The sequence below is a fragment of the Pristiophorus japonicus genome, chromosome 10, assembly GCF_044704955.1.
Source record: "Pristiophorus japonicus isolate sPriJap1 chromosome 10, sPriJap1.hap1, whole genome shotgun sequence".
Taxonomy (NCBI): domain Eukaryota; kingdom Metazoa; phylum Chordata; class Chondrichthyes; family Pristiophoridae; genus Pristiophorus; species Pristiophorus japonicus.
The window spans coordinates 206,063,683-206,087,237 of NC_091986.1; the positions used below are offsets into that span (position 1 = coordinate 206,063,683).

General features: G+C 45.4%; 1 protein-coding gene across 1 annotated transcript in view; it reads left to right on the forward strand.

Annotated features, from left to right (window-relative positions):
• Positions 1-15,972, forward strand: part of LOC139274666 (arylsulfatase H-like) — a 66,167-nt gene extending 50,195 nt beyond the window's left edge. The window contains exons 9-11 of the mRNA XM_070891343.1: positions 8,351-8,513; positions 11,249-11,370; positions 15,599-15,972. Of these exons, the coding sequence (XP_070747444.1) occupies positions 8,351-8,513; positions 11,249-11,370; positions 15,599-15,972 (659 nt within the window). The remainder of the gene's footprint in view (positions 1-8,350; positions 8,514-11,248; positions 11,371-15,598) is intronic.
• The last annotated feature ends 7,583 nt before the right edge of the window (positions 15,973-23,555 follow it).

Sequence of the window (23,555 nt, forward strand, 5' to 3'; positions counted from 1 at the left end):
TTTCTCGCCACTCCTCCGCCACAAAACACTCGCCGCGCCTCCGTTCCAGCTCTTTTTGTGGCCCCAACCTGCGGAGGTGTTCTCGCACAGGTCGGGGTGACCCACAGTGTTCTAGGGCCTGCCGCTCCAGCTCTTTTATTAAATTACATTTTCCTACATTGCAACAGTGACTTCACTTTAAAAAGTATTAGTCACTGATATCTTTATACAGCTACTCAAACACACACCCTACAAGATGGCTCCTTAACAGCAACTGTCATCATGTGACCTTGCCACATGACCTTTTATTGTTGTTACATCAGTAGTTGCATTACATTAGTAGTCCACTAGGCGGAGCTCAGTCACACTGGTCCCTGCTATTTCCCTCTGTTCCTGCTTCGCTGCCATTTCCAGGAATGAGGCATGGTGTCCCAGAGATGGTACAGCAGAGAGGAGGCCCAGCTTTTCTGAATGCTTTCTTACCCGTAGGTCTTTCAGAATGTAAAGGCACAGCATCTCTTTGGAGCCTTTTTCACTTCCTCAGCACTTAACTGTACTCCTGAAATTTAAAGTGAGTTCAGAAAAATATCAGCAATTGTTCAGGGAAATAATGGATTTCTCTATGGAAATACCTAGAAACAGGAAAACGATGAGTAGATGGAGGAGACAGGATGGAGGTTAGGAGAGTGAAGGCGTCTATAGCATTGATATCCAGGGCTTACTGACTTTGGAGAGAATACCTTGACTTCTCACACCAACAACCGCAGAAGCATAGAAGGAGGCCATTCGGCCCGGCGAGCCCGTGCCGGCTCTCTGTAAGAGCACTTCAGCTAGTTCCACTCCCCCGCCCTTTCCCCGCAGCCCTGCAATTTTTTTTCTTTCAGGTACTTATCCAAACTCCTTTTTGAAAGCCACGATTGAGTCTGCCTCCACCACCCTTTCAGGCAGTGCATTCCAGATTCGAACCACTCGCTGTGCGAAAAAGTTTTTTCTTATGTCTCCTTTGGTTCTTTTGCCAATCAACTTAAATCTGTGTCCTCGAACCTTCTACCAATGGGAACAGTTTCTCACCATCTACTCTGTCCAGACCCCTCATGATTTTGAACACCTCGATCAAATCTCCTCTCAATCTTCTCTGCTCTAAGGAGAACAACACCACCTTTTCTAGTCTATCCACGTAACTGAAGTCCCTCATCCCTGGAATCCTTCTCGTAAATCTACGAGAAGAATGTATTAAAAGGCTTTCCATTCCCCCAAAGGTTATTGGGAAGTTATGTCAGTTTATGGGCTAAGACTTGTAGCACACATCCACAAGGATCACAGCCTTATCAGGGGCTGTAAAAGTGACCACAGTATCGTGCAATTGGGTCCTTCCAAGCAATTTGTAATGACCTTAGTTAGTCAGATATGTACCACTGTATTAAGAAGGTAACCAAGACTATGTTCAGGCGGCAGGCATCTCAACTCATCATGCTCTCAAATGGAGTCTGCAAAACAGAGGGAACCAACTGTACTGTATTTGCTTCATTTCTTTGCTTCTTTGCTTAAGAATTCACAGCCACACATTTGCTGTAAAGAACTAGCTAGTTTATTAGCAAAGGTTTAACAATCAAACTGAACCCTACCAATTCACCACCAGGCTCACAACTGCACACCTCATTGTGGAGAACCTGAACTCAATTAACTAGGGTTTTATTGAGTCCTGTGAACACCACGTGACTGGCTAAGCCACTCACAGTGCATCAGCTCCACCAGCCTGTGAGCATGCTCACACGTGCATACATTACATCAACAGTCCAATTTTATTGGATAGCAGATCCACCCCCAGGTACAGGGTATCATTTATTGTATCCATGTTCCATTGAATGCCCCCTTGAGCATCCCCTCAATATCATAAACTGGAATTGGTTCTGTTCAATTAATGTGTAGCTGCCATGCCTCTGCACACATGATTTTTTTCCCCAAAATCTTTTCGCCCTGCTACCTTTCTCCCCCAAATCAAAATCCTCCTTCAGTTTCTCACTCTGACCACGCCTTCATTTGCTTCCCATAATGTTTCTCTCCTACTTCTGCTGAGTGTCTACACCTTGTAAACTGCCCTGGGACATTTCATTGGCTGAAAGGCACCATCTGAATGTAGGTTGTTATTAAACTGGAGCTACATATAGATTTGTTATTCAGAAACATAAATGGAAATATGAAGTATAAGTGTGCAGTTACATAAGAACATAAGAAATAGGAGCAGGAGTAGGCCATTTGGCCTATCGAGCCTGCTCTTCCATTAATAAGATCATGGCTGATCTGATCCTGGTCTCAACTCCACTTCCCTGCCCGCTCCACATAACCGTTCACTACCTTAATACTCAAAACTCTCTCTATCTCCACCTTAAATATATTCAATGACCCAGCCTCCACAGCTCCGGGGCAGAGAATTCCATAAATATACAAGCCTTTGAGAGAAGACATTCCTCCTTATCTCAGTTGACCCCTTATTCTGAGATTATGTCCTTTAGTCCTAGATTCTCCCATGAGGGGAAACATCCTCTCTGCATCTACCTTGTCGAGCCCCCTCAGTATCTTATATGTTTCAATAAGATCACCTCTCATTCTTCTAAACTCCAATGAGTATAGGCCCAACCTGCTCAACCTATCTTCATAAGTCAACCCCTTCATCTCCGGAATTAACCTAGTGAACCTTCTCTAAACAGCCTCCAATGCAAGTATATCCTTTCTTAAATATAGAGACCAAAACTGTATGCAGTATTCCAGGTGTGGCCTCACCAATACCCTGTACAGTTGTAGCAGGACTTCTCTGCTTTTATACTCTATCCCCCTTGCAATAAAGGCCAATATTCCATTTGCCTTCCTGATTACTTCCTGTACCTGCATTCTAACTTTTTGTGTTTCACGCACAAGGATCCCCATATTTCTCTGTATTGCAGCATTTTGTAATCTCTCTCCATTTAAATAATAATTTGATTTTTAATTTTTCCTGCCAAAGTGGATAACCTCACACTTTCACACACAATATTCCATCTGCCAAATTCTTGCTCACTCACTTAGCCTGTCTATATCCCTTTGCAGACTTTTTGTGTCCTCCTCACAACTTTCTTCACCCATCTTTGTATCATCAGCAAACTTGGCTACATTACACTCAGTCCCTTCATCCAAGCCATTAATATAGATTGTAAATAGTTGAGGATCCAGCACCGATCGCTGTGGCACCCCACTAGTTACCGTTTGCCAACCGGAAAATGACCCATTTATCCTGACTTTGTTTTCTGTTAGTTAGCCAATCCGCTATCCATGCTAATATATTACCCCCAATTCCCCAAGCTTTTAACTTGTACAGTAGCCTTTTATGTGGCACTTTATAGAATGCTTTCTAGAAATCCAAATACACCACACCCACTGGTTCCCCCTTATCCACTCTGCTCGTTACATCCTCAAAGAACTCCAATAAATTTGTCAAACATGATTTCTCTATCATAAAACCATGCTGACTCTGCTTGACTGTATTATGTTTTTCCAAATGTCCCACTACTGCTTCCTTAATAATGGACTCCAGAATTTTCCAACAACAGATATTAGGCTAACTGGTCTATAGTTTCCTCCTTTTTGTCTGCCTCCTTTTTTAAGTCATCATCATAGGCAGTCCCTTGAATTGAGAATGACTTGCTTCCACGTCAAAAAATTCTATAGCGTTTCCGTTTCAATGAAGGATCTAATATTCCAGGTCCTGAACTAAATCTTGAAGGGTGGAAGGTGCCTGTGCGTGGATTTTTTTAACGTGGGGTGGTTGTTGCACACCAGCCACCACACGGGCTTGACAGAGCTAAGTTTTGGTCCAGTGGCAAGGGTTAACCAAGACAACTGGAGACCTGCTCTGCTGCACGGACCTAGTGCGCGCACATATCGCACGCAGTGTGGACTGGCTCGTGCTGCCCCTGGGCCCGCACATTTACTCCTCCTTTAAATGACTGTGAATCAGGCAAGGTACATGAGCCCCAATGTTCTCACTTGACCCTTGGGACCATTGTGGGTCAGGACTTGATGACGCTGGTGATCTTGAGAGATCTGTACTTCTTGTAATCACTGGGGAGAAAGCTATCCCAAACATTGGTCCTTATGCACCCCTCCCACACCCCCTCAACATATTATTGCTTGCCCATCTTCTAATCGTTATTTTTCCACATGGTATAATGTCTGCTTATCCATTGGCATTCGTTCCTTCAGCTGCCTGAGCCCCAGGCTCTGGAATTCCCTCCATAAACCTCTCCGTCTCCATCTCTCTCTTTCCTCCTTTAAGACGCTCCTTATGATCTATCTCTTTGGCCAAGCTTTTGGTCACCTGCCCTAATATCTCCTTGTATCGCTCTGTGTCAAAATTAGTTTGATAATCCCTCCTGTGAAGCACCTTGGGACATTTTACTATGTTAAAGGCGCTATATAAATACAAGTTGTTCTTTGTCCATGTGATCTTCAGGACTGATTTTGATCGCCGGAGGGTTTGGAAAGGGATTTTCTGAGTATTTCTCCCTTATTGTCCATTTTTTGGGCTCTCCCAGGAGACTACATGGCTGTGGCTGGGCTGGAGGTTAAGTAGTGTGGGGTGGGGTGGGGGGCGGGGGGTGTATAATCATGATGCTCCGGCCATGAATGTGGGGCTGGCTTGATGGAACAGCTGATCTTTTCATGCCCACTGATTTCGTATGTTCCATAAAATACTCATTTCCTCTTGCTGAATTATTTGGAGCCATAAAAATCATGTCCAGAACCTTTCGTTGAGTGAACGTTGTGATATGTAGTACTGATCCCGGACAATATCAAGCTCGATTAGGCCTCAATTCTCTGCAGTTTTGTCCTGGTTGAGATTCATAACAATACCTTAAGTGTTAGCTTATATGATCTCTCGGTGTTACTGTTTCATCAGCTTCATCTTCGCTGAGGTCTTTTGTGCCATGTACTATACTTCATTTTTGCAATGCTACTATCCATAATTCCACTGTACACAGGGCAGACTGATCCTTCACTGGTTATTTTTTCTCTTTGTATTTATGCTTGCACATTCTTCTCTTCACACTCAGACACAGACACAGACACACTCGCACAGACACAGACACACAGACACAGACACTCAGACGCGTGCACTCAGACGCGCACACACACTCACAGACACAAATATTTAAGTCTAGTGAGAAGCGGTTAAGTTATAATTTACAGTGCAATCGTATCCTAAAAAAGGTATTACAAAAATCTCTCTTAATCTCAATGTACTGGATAACATTAATTAGACTTCAGTGGATATCAGCTCAGTGTCATCCCTTAGAGGATGCTAAACATTAATTGTGAAGATTAAAGAATAGCTTTCGATCCTTACTAACTATCAAATAGCCAGCACTATGCTCTGCTTCAGTGTACAGTAGTGACGATAGGTAGCAGAGTACGGAGCTGTCCCAGGGGAAGGGGAGCACAGGATGTGCGTTCAGCTAGACATCTCATTTAAATACAGGATTGAGAGTGCGGAAGCACGTTGCAAATTGAAGGTGAAAGAAGGATTCCAGCATAATTTGCAGTACTTTTATGAAATATTAAATCAATTAAAATTAAAATCAAGACGATCAGAGTTCCTGTGTGTAGGGGCGTTACATTTGCGGTTTTCCAATCCGCTGGGACCTCTCCAGAATTCAGGGAATTTTGGTAGATTACAATCAATGTATCCACTATCTCTGCCACCACTTATTTTAAGACCCTAGGATGCAAGCCATCAGGTCCATGCGACTTGTCCACCTTTAGTCCCATTATTTTACCGAGTACTTTTTCTTTAGTGATAGTGATTGTTTTAAGTTCCTCCCTCCCAATAGCCCCTTGATGATCCACTATTGGGATATTTTTAGTGTCTTCTACCATGAAGACCGATACAAAATATTTGTTCAAAGTCTCTGCCATTTCTCTGATCACCATTATTAATTCCCCAGTCTTATCCTCTAAGTGATCAATGTTTAGCTACTCTCTTCCTTTTTATATACTTGTAGAAGCTCTTACTATCTGTTTTTATATTTCTTGCTAATTTACTCTCATACGTCCCAATCCTCTGGCCTCCCACTAATTTTGGCTACTTTTTATCCCATTGTTTTCAATTTGATACCATCCTTTACTTCCTTAGCTAGCCAAGTCTTTCCTTCTCACTGGAATATATTTTTGTTGAGAGTTATCCTTAAATGACCCATTTATCCCGACTCTGTTTTCTGTTAGTTAGCCAATCCTCTATCCATGCGAATATATTACCCCCAACCCTGTGAAGCTTAAATGTCTGCCACTATTTATCAACTGTCTTACATTTTAATCTATTTTTCCAGTGCACTTTAGCCAACTATGCTTTCATACCTTTGTAATCGCCTTTATTTAGAATCAGGACACTGGTTTTTCACCCTCCAACTGAATTTGAAATTCAACCATGATATGATCACTCTTTCCTAGAGGATTCTTTACTGTGAGATCATTTATTAATCCTGTCTCATTACACAGTACCAGATCCAGGATAGCCTGCTCCCTGGTTGGTTCCGCAACGTACTGTTCAAGGAAACCAAACCGGATACATTCTGTGAACTCAAAAGTTCTCCAAGAAAGAAAATAAATCCCACCAAGTCTGTCCTTCTTAATCTTGTTTAGTTTATATCTTAAATCCTGTAAGACTATTATTGTGTCAAAGTCCGATTTTCAAGCTTGTAGCCAGCTAGCGGGTAGGTATTAAAATGAAATTGTCCGTCTTGTTCTTATTTACAAATCCTTCCATGACCCTTGCCCCCTCCCTATCTCTGTAATCACTTTCAGCTTCACAACCCCAAGAGATATCTGCGCTCCTCAAATTCTGCCTTCTTGAGCATCCCCGATTATAACTGCTCAACCATTTGTGGTCGTGCCTTCAGCTGCCTGGGCCCCAAGCTCTGGAGCTCCCTCCCTAAACCTGCTGCCTCTCTACCTCTCTTTCCTCCTTTAAGACGTTCCTTAAAACCTACCTCTTTGACCAAGCTTTTGTTAATCTGTCGTAATTTTCTCTTGTGTGGCTCGGTGTCACATTTATCTGTTTTGTCTTATAACTCCTGTGAAGTGCCTTGGGACATTTTACTACGTTAAAAGCGCTTCACAAATAAATGTTGTTGTGCTGAGTTAGCTGGGGCAGCAGTGGAGGTCTACTGTTTGCCTCCATGTCCTGGCTAGGGAGGAAATTTCATAAAACCATAGAATCCTACAGCACTGAAGGAGGCCATTTGGCCCATCTTGCCCATGCTGGCTCTTTGAACATTATCCAATTAGTCCCACTCCCCTGCTCTTTGATCATGGCCCTGAAAATTGTTTCTTTTCAAGTATATATCCAATTCCCCTTTTTTGAGAGTTACTGCTGAATCTACTTCCCCCCCCCTTCAGGCCATGCATTCCAGATCATCACAAATCTGGTTCTTTTACCAATCACCTTAAATATGTGTCCTCTGGTTACCAACCCTTCTGCTACTGGAACTAGTTTCTCCATATTTAGTCTGTTAGGCAACATCACCACTGACGTCTGGGAGACCCTGGCCGAAGACCGCGCTAGGTGGAGAAGATGCAGCCGGGAGGGCGTTGAGCTCTTCGAATCCCAACGCTGCGAGCGTGAAGAGGTCAGGCGCAGGCAGCGGAAGGAGCGTGCGGCAAATCATTCACACCATCGCCCCCCCCCCCCCCTCCCCCCCCCCCTGCCGAATAGCTGTCCCACCTGTGACAGGGTCTGTGGCTCTTGTGTTGGACTGTTCAGCCACCAAAAAGCTCACTTTAGTAGTCTTCCTCGATTCCGAGGGACTGCCTATGATGATGATGAGTCTCTCAAACCCCTTCAGAATTTTGAACACCTCTATTAAATCTCCTCTTAACATCTCTGCTCTCAGGAGAAAAATCCCAGATTCTCTGGTCTCTCCACAGAACTGAAATCCCTCATCCCTGGTACCATTCTAGTAAATCTCCTCTGTACCCTCTCCAAGACTTTGACATCTGAAAGTGTGGCGCTCACAATTCGACACATAACTCCAAGGATTTAACAGGGATTTTCGCTCCTGTTCACTCGACAGTGACATTTCTTAAAAAGTTGTATATGTGGATGGTCGGATTGGATTTTTCTGTCGTGCCCTCACAGTGTAGTGTCTCCCTGATACTTAAAGTCTGAGTTCCTGGAGGCAAAATGCAAAGGACAGACGGGATTGCGTAAATGCATCTTACCGGTGATAAGGAAAGGAGAGACGAAAAGCGGGTAAAACAGGAGAGAGGAAATTAAATTATTGATACCAAATGTAATAAGCAAATGAAAGACTCTATATTGTGGTGATTTTCTGTATTGTAGGTAAAAAGGGATTGGCTGGTTGGGAAGGTGGCATCCGTGTCCCTGGGATATTCAGGTGGCCAGGGCTGTTGCCTTCGAACAAGAAAATTGATGAGCCTACCAGCCTTATGGACATTTACCCAACTATTGCCAACCTAGCAGGTGCTTCGCTGCCACAGGATAGGTAAAGAACCTATCATATATACACGAAAATCCTTCCATCTGCATGCACTTCCTGTCTAGAAAACCTTACTTTCTGTTGTCACTTTTTTTTGTCACGCTTGTCAACTTTTACATTCTAAATCTCCTCGGGTCAAAATTCGGGAGCGCCCCTTTTGGAGGCGGGACTTCCTGCGCCGACATAGAAGTCCCGCCCCGAGAGGAAGTGGGGCACAGTGTTGGGAGCTCCATTTCCTCTCGGATGTCGGGCGTGCCATTTCCTCTCGGGACCTGCATCTGGGACGTTAAGCGCGCGCAACACTAGGTTGATCCCGGGGAAGAGGGGGTTGACTTATGAGGAAAGGTTGAGCAGGTTGGGCCTCTACTCATTGGAATTCAGAAGAATGAGAGGTGATCTTACCGAAACGTATAAGATTATGTGGAGGCTTGACAAGGTGGATGCAGAGAGGATGTTTCCACTGATGGGGGGGGAGACTAGAACTAGAGGCATGATCTTAGAATAAGGGGCCGCCCATTTAGAACTGAGATGAGGAGAAATTTCTTCTCTCAGAGGGTTGTGAATCTGTGAGAATCACTGCCTCAAAGAGCTGTGAAAGCTGGGACATTAAATAAATTTAAGACAGAGATAGACAGTTTCTTAAACGATAAGGGGATAAGTAGTTATGGGAAGCGGGCAGGGAAGTGGACCTGAGTCCATGATTGGATCAGCCATGATCGTATTGAATGGTGGAGCAGGCTCGAGGGGCCGTATGGCCTACTCCTGCTCCTATTTCTTATGTTCTTATGTAACACAGTTTTTACCGACACGATCACAGGTCCCTCCTCTTTTGTTAAAGGAACAGGCACGCTACGAGCTCTGCTGGGGTTTTGAGGGTCCTCCACTAGGCCACTGGGGATATGGGGTGCCCTGGTCGCATCCCGGCACCAAAGCAGAGTGCCGGGTTACACCATCACGGCACGGACCCCGGCGAAAACCGCTCCAAGGCTGGGCCGGTAAGTCGGCCGAAAATTCAAAAGGGCGCCGCACACCTCCCCTTTAATTTCCGGCACGCGAGCGGGGTGTGGCCCGGTTCATGACCCGTGAGGCTGTCGCTGACATTGCTCGCGGTGGCCACACCGGGCGCTGCCCAATTTCTGTCGCAGGGCGAAAAGGGGGCGCCATGCACGACGCTGCCGGTTTTGTGCCTTCGCAAACTCGCGTGCAATTTCGCAGGAGCGGGTAGTAAAACGTGCCAAGACGCTTCACAACAATTTTACAACACGTTAGATATTGACTGTTGAGATAAAGAGAGAAAAAGTGGGAGATGGAAGTTTAACAACAGGTTAAAGGCTGAAGCTGCAGCCAAAATGCACACGCAGATAGACACAGGCGAAAAAAACGGGAAAAAAAAGAATTCAAATTACATTGTAAATAATACAATAAGGAGTATACAATAATAAAATCAGTATAATAAAGATTAATTATAATTAAACAAAATTAAATAATATATATCATAATTATAAATTAAGTTAAAATTAGAAATCAGCAATTGAAGCAAATTAAATCAGTTATTAGCTTTCTTTAAAATTCATTCTCTGTCCAGTGATTCAATTAATATGGAAGAACCAATCACCGCCCTACATCTTTGTGATGTCATAATTGTATTATTTTTTATTTTTCATTTTGTCCCTTTCACAGGACCTATAATGACTCCAGGCTCGAGCTGCCTCGGTTGTCAGGGAGACGCTTTTGTTTAAAACTCCCTCCAGCTGCTTCAGGCTTGAGCTGCCTCCGTTGTCAGGGAGACGCTTTTGTTTCAAATTCCCTCCGGCTGCTCCAGGCTTGAGCTATAGTGGAGTACAGTGGGGACAGTAGAGCTTGGGAAGTCCGAACCCAACCTCGAGGGGTTAAATCAGAGGCTTCCAGCCTCATCATAATATTTAAAGTGCCAACCCATCTCTGGTAGCGGGCGGGCTGCCCGTCGACCCTCCCGCCTCCGTTGAACCCGGAAGTGGGCAGGTTGGGGTCAGGATTCACATTTTTATTACTTTAACCTCCCACACAAACCCAAACCCACCTGTTTTTGGGCTAAAGCCCCGCTCACCCATCACCCCCTGTGCTCACTGACCTACACTGGCTCCCGGTTAAGCAACATCTCGATTTCAAAATTCTCATCCTTTTTTACCAATTCCTCCATGACCTTACCCCTCCCTATCTCTGTAATCTCCTCCAGCCTCACAACCACCTACCCCCGCACCCCCTCCCGAGTTGCCTGCGCTCCTCAAGTTCTGCCCATTGAGCATCCCTGATTATAATCGCTCAGCCATTGGTGGCCGTGCCTTCATCTGCTTGGGCCCTAAGCTCTGGAACTCCCTCCCTAAACCTCTCCGCCTCTCTCCCTCTCTTTCCTCCTTTTAAGACGCTATTTAAAACCTACCGCTGTGATCAAACTTTTTCTTCTGATGTGGCTCGGTGTCAAATTTATTTGTTTTGTCTGATAACACACCTGTGAAGCGCCTCGGGACGTTTTACTAAGTGAAAGGCACTATATAAATACAAGTTGTTGTTGTTAAAATTCCCCCCATTAAATCGGTCTCACAAGTTGTAACTTTCTCTCGCGTTTAGTCAGTAAGGGGATCACAATTATTGGAACTATGGTTCCACAAAAGGAATGTGATTGAAGTACATAGGGAACGATAACATGCACTTTCCAACGATCTTGGAATATAAAACATTACCTGTTACTTGCACTTTACTAGGGTAATAGACGGCCGAGACTTGATGCCACTATTGGAGGGTGATGCACAGGGTTCGGTGCACGAGTTCTTGTTTCATTACTGTGGAAATGCTTTGACTGCAGCGCGATGGAATCCAAAGGGCAGTAAGTATTCAGTACCTGGCAACTGTTGTAATATCCAAACAGAATCATGTCACCAATTGTGCTTGCCGCTGATTTTAAGCTGACTCACTCAGCAGAAACCTGGCGGGTGGGCAGTTCAAATCGCCCCAGCTCTTAGCTGTCCGAAAGTCGCTATGATCGCAACATCTGCAAACTGGATCGACTAGGCTTATGTTCACTGAAATTTAGAAGAATGAGTGGGGATCTCATAGAAACATATAAAATTCTGACGGGACTGGACAGGTTAGATGCAGGAAGAATGTTCCCGATGTTGGGGAAGTCCAGAACCAGGGGTCACAGTCTAAGGATAAGGGGTAAGCCATTTAGGACCGAGATGAGGAGAAACTTCTTCATTCAGAGAATTGTGAACCTGTGGAATTCTCTGCCACAGAAAGTTGTTGAGTCCAGTTCGTTGGACATATTCAAAAGGGAGTTAGATGTGGCCCTTACGGCTCAAGGGATCAAGGGGTACAGAAAGAAAGCAGAAATGGGGTACTGAAGTTGTATGATCAGTCATGATCATATTGAATGGTGGTGCAAGCTCGAAGGGCCGAATGGCCTGCTCCTGCACCTATTTTCTATGTTTCTATGTTTAACCTGCTCTCCTGAGCAGGCAACAAGGACATGTGCCCGGAGCCTACAGGGTCCTTCTTTACATAGGCATGTTGTGGCCTGATGACATAATTGGGACCAAGCTGTAATTTTAACTCAGGCCTGAATGGGGAATCCACCTGGAGTTAAAATCGTGGCGAAGCAGGGGTCATTAGCTACATATTCCCTTTGCGACAGAAATCATTACTGACATTGACTGGTACAGTAGCATAGTGGTTATATGATTGGACTAGTAATCCAGAGGCCTGGGGCTAGAACCTCCATGTTTTTTGCATGCTTAACGCCCACTTAATGCCTATTTTACCGCTGAAATGACGTATAACACCCATATATCGGCCATTTTGGCACAAAATGGAAACTGACGGGCATTTTTCGGAAACTTATTGCAGAGCGTTACTTTTCCCATGTGCTTAACGCTGGGAAAAAATACTACCGCCCGGCTACTTTTTTTGGGCGGGAATCATCAGAATGGACGAATTCAACACCCATAATATCGTCCAGCGTTACTTTCTGCACAGATTTAACGCCGAAATTCAATATTAACGCCCGCCCACTTTTATTTGTCATAAAGGGTACATTTGCCGAAACTAATGTCCAGGAGATTGAACACCGTCATTTCCCCCCCTTGCACACGTATTTTCCACAATATCACTCGCCCCAAAAAATGCCCACAAAATGTGGAACTGTTCTGAACGAACGCCAGCAGTGTGGCTGGCCTATTTAAAATCCCACTCTTCCGTGTGGAGCTGAAATCTGAACGATTTGCCTGAAAGAGCGCTGATGTGAGTGACAACACTGACACACTGCTGTGTGTGTGCAGTTCAGCCATCAATGGTGCCCATCACCTTGGTGCCAGTTAAAGTTTACATTGATTGATGTTAAGTTGTATTTAACCCTTTCAATGTTAAGGAATCAACAGTGTGTAGCGGTGCAGCTATCTGAGACAATGCGCAACAAGGTTATGTTCAATAACAAAAGTTTAATACCAACATTGGTCTGAAATCATAAGTATCACAGGCAATAACACCCAACCCCCGCCCACACCCCACTTTTTCCACCATTGACATCAATCAAATGTTCAACATGTCCAGCAACACAGAATGCAAAGGCAAAGCAGGAGCATGGTCCCCAGCCCCCATACATTACAACAAATTGCATACACCCAGATGGAGATATAACACAGCCATCACCTGCGGACATGCACCTCACTTTCCTTCCCCCCTCCGCTTCTTCTCCCCACCTCTACAACTCCTCAGGCGGTGCCCCATTGGGGGGGATGAAAGCAGATGCATTGGTTGGACGGGTATGGGAGCAGGGGTTGCCGAAGGGGCAACATTCTCTGATGCAGAAGCAGGATCTTGGTCCTTGCTCTCATCTGTCGTTCGCAGTGGTGGTGCGGAACCTGGGGGCGGAGTGCCACACTCGGGGAACACTGGAAGGCCTGTGCTAGCAGTGTTCTTGGCTATCGCATCCAGGGCCTCCACCATCCGCGGAATGTACTCGGTCATGGTGGCCAGCTGTCGGGATATGCCTTCCAATGCTTCGATGAGCTGGTCTACAGTCCTCCTGGACAACTGTACCATCTCTCCGCTGTCATGTGGCGCTTGTGGAACAGACCTGCCATGTCCATGGGACCTCCACGGGGTCGGAGCCGTCCTGGGGACAAGTGCCGAGGTGTTTGAGGCCGGCACCTCCAGAGTGGAGGCGGGAATGACCGGAGGACCACTAGATGGCCTTGGGGTGGAATGGCTTCTGGAGCGTGGCGATGCAGGTTCCTCAAAATACGCGCTCTTATCCGTGGAGAACAGACCCAGCAGATTGATGGGCGAGAATCAGAGCTCCTCAGCACCAGATGTAGGAACGCCTGTCGACTCCTGCCCCACACCCCCACCTTCTGGCTTCTGAGGTCTTGCCTTGGCACGTGCTGCTGGCTGAGCTGAAAAACACAAATGAGGTTATTAGAGGAGAAGGGGGTGCTAGGGTCACAAGGTGAGTCCAGCGCTACACACAGCATATGCACGACAAAAGCACCACCGCTCTCAAAATCATCGCAGACATCACATTTCATGACCATCAGCACATTTGCATTCCAATAATTTTCATTAGGTCAGCATTATTTCTATGACAATTTTAGAAATCATCTATCATACATGATTGTTCGGATATGCGTGGGTGTGGCATCTATTGACTTTAAATTACGCAATGGTATAAACTTTACTCACGTGGCATCACTTCAGGATCTGCAGATGCATCCGTGGCTGTCTAGGTCTGCTTCCCCACAAGTGCGAGCACTCGCTCCTCCATCTCAGTGATGTCGTTGGTGATTGGTGGCCCCCCACCCGTTCGCCTCTGCACGGACGTCATCGTCGATAGTTTCTTCTGTAAAAGGTGACAGGACGACATGGCATGAGATCATTGCATGATATCATTGCTAGGTACTGTCACAGACACTAATACAACACATAACCGACAGATGTAATCATCGAGCCTGCACCGCCATTCAATAAGATCATGGCTGATCATTCACCTCAGTACCCCTTTCCTGCTTTCTCTGCATACCCCTTGATCCCTTTAGCCGTAAGGGCCATATCTAACTCGCTCTTGAATATATCCAATGAACTGGCATCAACAACTCTCTGCGGTAGGGAATTCCACAGGTTAACAACTCTCTGAGTGAAGAAGTTGCTCCTCATCTCAGTCCTAAATGGCTTACCCCTTATCCTTAGACTATGTCCCCTGGTTGTGGACTTCCCCAACATTGGGAACATTCTTCCCGCATCTAACCTGTCCAGTCCCGTCAGAATTTTATATGTTTCTATGAGATCCCCTCTCATCCTTCTAAACTCCAGTGAATACAGGCCCAGTCAATCCAGTCTCTCCTCATATGTCAGTCCTGCCATCCTAGGAATCAGTCTGGTGAACCTTCGCTGCACTCCCTCAATAGCAAGAACGTCCTTCCTCAGATTAGGAGACCAAAACTGAACACAATATTCCAGGTGAGGCCTCACCAAGGCCCTGTACAACTGCAGTAAGACCTCCCTACTCCTATACTCAAATCCCCTAGCTATGAAGGCCAACATACCATTTGCCTTCTTCACCGCCTGCTGTACCTGCATGCCAACTTTCAATGACTGATGTACCATGACACCCAGGTCTCGTTGCACCTCCCCTTTTCCTAATCTTCCGCCATTCAGATAATATTCTGCCTTTGTGTTTTTGCCACCAAAGTGGATAACCTCACATTTATCCACATTATACAAATCTGCTGCCTTTACCTGGTCTGGCCTATATGTGACTCCAGACCCACAGCAATGTGGTTGGCTCTTAACTACCCTCTGAAATGGCCACTAGCAAACCACTGTGTTGTATCAAAAAGAACTTCTGTGATGGACTGCAGCGGTTCAAGAAGATGGCTCATCACCATCTTCTCAAGGGCAATTAGGCAATAAATGCCAGCGATGCCCACATCCTATAAATAAAAATGTAAAATTGCACTGTTAACTGTGTTGTGACCTTATATTCATGTTTGCTTTGTTATCAGATTGCTACAGTTCGAAGGGATTATGTATTTCTTCAATTTTGTTTTTCTTTTCTTTAGGTGATTCTGTGTGGAAGGCTCATTTTTTCACTCCCAAATTTGAGGTAGGCGCTTGCTACCAGAGTGAGACCTGCTGGTGTCATGGCAATCATGTCTCCTACCATGACCCACCTTTACTCTTTGACCTCTCAAAGGACCCCTCAGAAGCACACCCTTTATCGCCTGCAACAGAACCACTTTACCACGAAATCCAAAGCCGGATCCGGTCCGGGGTGGAAGAACATCGGAAGACCTTGACTCCAGTTCCTCTTCAGCTCTCCTGGGATAATATTCTCTGGAAACCGTGGCTTCAGCCCTGCTGTGGTACATTCCCATTCTGTTGGTGTGATGAGGACTCAGATGATTCGAATAAATTGCAAGGATCCGACCAATAGATCCAACAGCTGCTGTTTACCACTCGCCCCCCAACCCCCACGCCCCCCACTTCCCACTGCCCAAAAAAAAAACCCTTCCGGGTGAAACAGTGATTTCTTAGTCCATCTAAGGATAAGGTCACAATCTAAGGATAAGGGGTAAGCCATTTAGGACCGAGATGAGGAGAAACTTCTTCACCCAGAGAGTGGTGAACCTGTGGAATTCTCGACCACAGAAAGTTGTTGAGGCCAATTCATGAAATATATTCAAAAAGGAGTTAGATATAGTCCTTACTACTAGGGGGATCAAGGGGTATGGCGAGAAAGCAGGAATGGGGTACTGAGGTTGCATGTTCAGCCATGGACTCATTGAATGGCGGTGCAGGCTCGAAGGGCCGAATGGCCTACTCCTGCACCTATTTTCTATGTTTCTATCTGTCAATTTAGTATACTGTATTCGCTGCTCACGATGTAGCCTCCGCTACACTTAGGAGACCAAACACAGATTGGGTGACTACTCTGCTGAACACCTCCATTCAGTCCGCAAGTGTGACCCCGAGCTTCCGGTTGCCTGTCACTTTAATTCCCCACTCCACTCCCACTATGTCCTCGGACTCCTGCACTGTTCCAATGAAGCTTAATGCAAGCTCGAGGAACAGCATCTCATCCTTCGATTAGGCACTTTACAGCCTTCCGAACTCAACATTGAGTTCAACAATTTCAGGTCATAAACCTCTACCCCCATTTTTTGGACAGCAGCTGTTGGTAATGTTCTTGCTATTCCCATTTACGCCTCCGCTAGACCCATCTTTTGTTTCTTAACTTGTCCCATTACCGTCTCATTTTGCCATGCACCATCCCTTTTGTCATTTAATCTCTCCTGCCTTCCACCCGATCACAGACCTTCCCTTTTGGTCATTCCTCCCCTCCCTTCTTCCCCTTCCCCTGCACGTGCTTCAAACCTGTTACATCTCTAACATTTTCCAATTCTGACAAAAGGTCATCGACCTGAAACGTTAACTCTGTTTCTCTCTCCGCAGATGCTGCCTGACCTGCTGAGTGTTTCCAGCATTTTCTGCTTTTAACAGCACTTGTGACTGAATGTTTTCCTTGCATTGCCACTTTAAGATAGAACTTATGGAGATCACAAACCCTTTGAGCTGTCATGCCTTGATTTCTACCTGGAAAATAATAGATGTCGAATTCCTTGGGATATCTTATCTGTTGCCAAGCAGCATCCAGGCCTTTACTTTTTTTTCTGAACCTCCATGATAATGCTTTTAAAAGTGACATTTTAATTGCCTGTCACTGCGCAGTTCTTTATTCATGGTTTGGGAAGGTGGAGAAGAAATTATTGAGTACTGGAAAGACAAGCATTGTGCTGTAAACACATCCTGGATTTGATCAGAATATCAGTAATAGACTTGTCAACTGATGGCTCAGTTTTGTACTTCAATACTTTAATCAACAGTGACAATCAGTTGAATGTTACAGATAAGATCTTATGGGGCCGATTTTCAGCAAGGCCCCCGCCCGCCCGAGTGCTGCCCAACGTGCCGCCGATGGCCGCCGAGGTACCAGACGGTACTTTGGGCGGGATATTCATCGACGAGGTCCCGCGAAGGTCGGCGGGTGGCAAATGGACAACGTACGCCGCCAATCTGGGCGGCAACGGGCGAGAGCTCTCATTCTCTAACGGCGGAGGCGCTTGCCGTCCAAGTGCCGCCGGGGATGGAGTCGGGCCCACGGAGGGTCGAAGAGCTGAAAAATAAAAATCAGCAGTAAAAAGTAAAAATACTATCGGAAGACCTTCAGGGGACCCCATCCAGGTTTAAAAAAAAATGTTCACTTACCTTTTTTTTCAGGTTTTTCAGATTTACCGTCGGGGACAGACCAGCCTGCAGCCAACGGTTCACCCCCGTTCTCCCGCCGACTCCCGCCCGCAGGAATCTGGGAGCTCGGTGGGCGGGAGCTCAGTTGCGCCACTCGGCCGTCCGCTGACGTCAGCGGGTGGTTCCCGGCGGCTCTCCCCTCCCGCCCGCTTCAGGCCACCTCCAAAGTGGCACTGGGCGGTTCTTCACGAGGAATGTCGGTGGCAACGGGCAGTGAGTTGATGAATTTCGGCCCCAGAGGTTCGGTTACACGTGTTAATCTGGTTTCAACATTTTTTGCGTAGTTTCCATGAATCAACATATGCGCACACAATCTGTCAGTCAAGAGATATAAACACAGTCAGCTTCCTGTTCCTTCAATTAAACGGTCTACCGTGAACTTTAAGAGAGCGCATATTAAGATCTAAAAAGTTACAAATGTGTCCTCTGGTTCGACTTCTCTGGTTTAACATTGAATACTCAGGGAATCAAGGGATATGGGAATAGTGCAGAAAGATGGAGTTGAGGTAGAAGATCAGCCATGATCTTATTGAATGGCGGAGCAGGCTCAAAGGAGCCGAATGGCCTACTCCTGCTCCTAATTCTTATGTTCTCAACATGAAGTAATGCTCTATGTTTGCTTACTCATGCCATTTAATGTTATCTCTGCGAGATTTACCCCCTTAACTGCCGTTGTGCTGGACGATGGACCTTCTCTGCTCAATGATACTTCATTGACCTCACATTTGAGCATGGATTTTCTGATCTTTGTCGCTCAGTTTCCCGTAGGTGATGAATATTGTGAGCTTCATTCAAGTATGAATTTTGGGATGGGATATTTTACATGCCATTTCCTGATGTTCGGATGTGTAGGGCATACATCTGTAATCATGCCCATTTGAATTGGCCACTCGCTGCTAATAAGTATGCAACGAAAGACTTGCATTTCTATAACGCCTTTCACGACCGCCGGACGTCCCAAAGTGATTTACAGCAATTAAGAACTTTTTGATGTGTAGATACTGTTGTAATGTGGGCAATGCCGTAGCCAATTTGTGCACAGCAAGCTCCCACAAACAGCAATGTGATAATGACCAGATCATCTGTTTTTGTTATGTTGATTGAGGGATAAATATTGGCCAGGACACCGGGGATAACTCTCCCTGCTCGTCTTTGAAATAGTGCCATGGGATCTTTTGCGTCCACCTGAGAGAGCAGACGGGGCCTCGGTTTAACATCTCATCCAAAAGACAGCACCTCCAACAGAGCAGCATTCCCTCAGCACTGCACTGGATTGTCAGCCTAGATTTGTGCTCAGGTCTCTGGAGTGGGACTTGAACCCACAACTTTCTGACTCAGAGGTGAGGGTGCTACCAACTGAGACACAGTTGACATTGCATGTCATGAGGACACAGCAATTTTAAAGTCATTTAAAGTATTTTAGCCAATACCTTACTTTTATTTGTTGGACCACAGTTTCTCATGAGCCTTTTGCCAATTTTCCTCCTTTTCATGCCCTCCGCACCATTACTAGCTCCTGTGAGAATTTGCCCCTATCCTGAGTGTTTTGGAACAAGAGGAGATTCATCAAGTAATTCCAAACAGGTCAGGCTATATGAGAGGTGTTCAATGCCCACCTGGTGGTACCTTCATCTGCAGAGGGAGCTGAATATATCTTGCTTTGGCATATGGAGTCTCCTAATCCCAAAGGTAGCGGGGACAGTGCATAGGACAGTGTCGCAATGATACACAAATGCCTGACTTGTAGCATTCAAGGGTTATGGGTACAGTGCAGGAAATTGGAATTGAGGCCAAGATCAGCCATGATCTTATTGAATGGCGGAGCAGGCTCGAGGGGCCAAATGACTTACTCCTGCTCCTATTTCTTATGTTCTTATGCTCTTATGTTCTCTTATGGTGGAATTATCCCATGAAAGTATTGCATGAAAAGTAACATGACAGAGTGATCAACATGCCAGTGTATTCTATTGGCCAAATCCATCAAGATGCCATGAACCATATCCTCAGACACGAGCTGCCCCCGACCCCGCTAGACATTAGCCATGGGAAATTGTCTTCACAGGGTCTGTATCAACAAAGATCCAGATGCAGAACTCTATAGTCTGCTACAAGGACAAATGTAGCGACTAATACAGTATTCGGGCTGGAACTTCCAGTGACGGTAATAGGTAGCTACATCCTGGAACTTTGCTTCATTTCCTTGCAATCACAATGCAACGCTGAGCTGTGAGGACGGAGCCATGGAAACATAGAAACCTTGAAAACAGTTGCAGGAGTAGACCATTCATCCCTTCGAGTATGCAGCACCATTCAATATGATCATAGCTGATCATGCGACTTCAGTACCCCATTCCTGCTTTCCCTCCTTCCCCTTTGATCCCTTTAGCCGTAAGGGCCACATCTAACTCCCTTTTGAATATATCTAACGAACTGGCCTCAACAACTTTCACAGGTTCACAATTCTCTGAATGAAGAAGTTTTTCCTCATCTCGGTCCTAAATGGCTTATCCCTTATCCTTAGACTGTGACCCCTGGTTCTGGACTTCCCCAACATCGGGAATATTCTTCCTGCATCTAACCTGTCCAATCCTGTCAGAATTTTATATGTTTTATATACCCTCTCATTCTTCTAAATTCCAATGAATACAAGCCTAGTTGATCCAGACTTTCTTCATATGTCAGTCCTGCCATCCCGGGAATCAGTCTGGTGAACCTTCGCTGCACTCCCTCAATAGTAAGAATGTCCTTCCTGAGATTAGGAGACCAAAATTGTACACAATATTCAAGGTGTGGCCTCATCAAGGCCCTGTACAGCTGCAGTAAGACCTCCTTGCTCTTATACTCAAATCCTCTTGCTATGAAGGCCAACATGCCATTTACCTTCTTTACCGCCTGCTGTACCTGCATGCCAACTTTCAATGACTGATGTACCATGACACCCAGGTCTCGTTGCACCTCCCCTTTCCTAATCTGTCACCATTCAGGTAATATTCTGCCTTCATGTTTTTGCCATCAAAGTGGATAACCTCACATTTATCTACATTATGCTGCATCTGCCATGCATTTGCCCACTCACCTAACCTGTCCAAGTCACCCTGCAGCCTCTTAGCATCCTCCTCACAGTTCACACTGCCACCCAGCTTAGTGTCATCTGCAAATTTGGAGATATTACATTCAATTCCTTTGTCTAAATCATTAATGTATATTGTAAATAGTTGGGGTCCCAGCACTGAACCTTGCGGTATCCCACTAGTCACTGCCTGCCATTCTGAAAAGGACCCGTTTATTCCTACTCTTTGCTTCCTGTCTGCCAACCAGTTCTCTATTCACATCAATACATTACCCCCCTTTAATTTTGCACACTAATCTCTTGTGTGGGACCTTGTCAAAAGCCTTTAGAAGTCCAAATACATCACTTCCATTGGTTCTCCCTTATCCACTCTACTAGTTACATTCTCAAAAAATTCTAGAAGATTTGTCAAGCATGATTTCCCTTTCATAAATCCATGCTGACTTGGACCGATCCTGTCACTGCTTTCCAAATGTGCTGCTATTTCATCTTTAATAATTGATTCCAGCATTTTCCTCATTACCGATGTCAAGCTAACCAGTCTACAATTCTCTGTTTTCTCTCTCCCATCTTTTTTAAAGAGTGGGGTTACATTAGCTACCCTACAATCCATAGGAACTGATCCGGAGTCTATAGAATGTTGGAAAATGACCACCAATGCATCTGCTATTTCTAGGGCCACTTAGTCTGCATCCCAGAGTATTTAAATATCAGGCCCTGGGGATTTTTCGGCCTTCAATACCATCAATTTCCCTAACAAAATTTCCTTACTAATAAGGATTTACTTCAGTTTCTCCTTCTCGCTAGACCCTTGGTCCCCTAGTATTTCCGGAAGGTTATTTGTGTCTTCCTTAGTGAAGATAGAACTAAAGTATTCGTTCAATTGGTCTGCCATTTCTTTGTTCCTCATTATAAATTCACCTGAATCTGACTGCAAGGGACCTACATTTGTCTTCACTAATATTTTTCTCTTCACATATCTATAGAAGCTTTTGCAGTCAGTTTTTATGTTCCCTGCAAGCTTCCTCTCATACTCTATTTCCCCCCTCCTAATTAAACCCTGTGTCCTCCTCTGCTGAATTCTAAATTTCTCCCAGTCCTCAGGTTTGCTGCTTTTTCTGGCCAATTTATATGCCTCTTCCTTAGATTTAACACTGTCCTTAATTTCCCTTGTTAGCCACGGTTGAGCCACCTTCCCTGTTTTATTTTTACGTCAGATAGGGATGTACAATTGTTGAAGTTCATCCATGTGATCTTTAAATGTCTGCCATTGCCTATCCACCATCAACACTTTAAGTATCATTCACCAGTCTATCCTAGCCAATTCACATCTCATACCACCGAATTTACCTTTCTTTAAGTTCAGGACCCTAGTCTCTGAATTAACTGTGTCACTCCCCATCTTAATGAAGAATTCTTCCATATTATGGTCACTCTTCCCCAAGGTGCCTCACACAACAAGATTGCTAATTAATCCTCTCTCATTACACAACATCCAGTCTAGGATGGCCTGCTCTCTAGTTGGTTCCTCGACATACTGGTCTAGAAAACCATCCCTTATACATTCCAGGAAATCCTCCTCCGCCGTATTGCTACCAGTTTGGTTACCCTAATCTATATGTAGCTTAAGGTCGCCCATGGTAACTGCTGTACCTTTACTGCACGCATCCCTAATTTCCTGTTTGCTGCCATCCTCAAGCTCACTACTACTGTTTGGTGGTCTGTACACAACTCCCACTAGCGTTTTCTGCCCTTTGGTATTCCACAGCTCTAACATACAGATTCCACATCATCCAAGCTGATGTCCTTCCTTACTCTTGCGTTAATCTTCTCTTTAACCAGCAACGCTACCTCACCTCCTTTTCCTTTCTGTCCAATCATTCCTCATAGCTAAAATTCTCCAGAAGGTGGTTCTTGCTGTAATGGCACTATGACCACGCTATATTGGGCTGTCCTGCCTGGAGTAACACCACCAGAATGGTGTTGCTCTGCATTGTAGATTTTGCCACTTCCTACATTTCTTAATGTTATTTAAAAAATCCGAAGTCCTCTTGTACTGTTCTACATTTACTGTAAAGACCTGTGAAGTGGCTCTGACTTTAATGTTTGACATAAAAGCAATGCAACGGAAGGTGTCTCCCACACTGACTATGCAGAAGTACTAATAGCCCCGGATGTTGCACAGAACCTTGCACTTGGCAAGACACTGCAGAATCATCAGATCCTCAGTATCAAGCAGTGTTTTGTGGCGGAGGAGCACTGAGAGATCGTGGCGGAGGTGCGGTGAGTGTTTTTGTGGCGGAGGAGCGGCGAGAAGCATGGCGGAGGTGCGGCAAATGAGGGTACGGGTCCCAGAAGAGCCGAGGGCCCAAGGGCAGCACGGGCCAGCCCCCACTGCGATATGTGTGCACAGTATGTCTGTGCAGCAGAGCAGGTCGCCCGTTGTCCTGGTTAATGCTTGCCACTGGATAAAGGCCTTGCTCTGTCAAGGCCGTGTGGTGGCTGATGTGCAACGGTCACCACACGTTAAAAAAATCCACGCACAGGCATCTTCCACCCCCTCAATTGGAGTTCAGGACTGGAATATCGGGTCCTTCATTGAAACATCTGTGAACTCATGTGGAGGCAAGTCATCCTCGTTC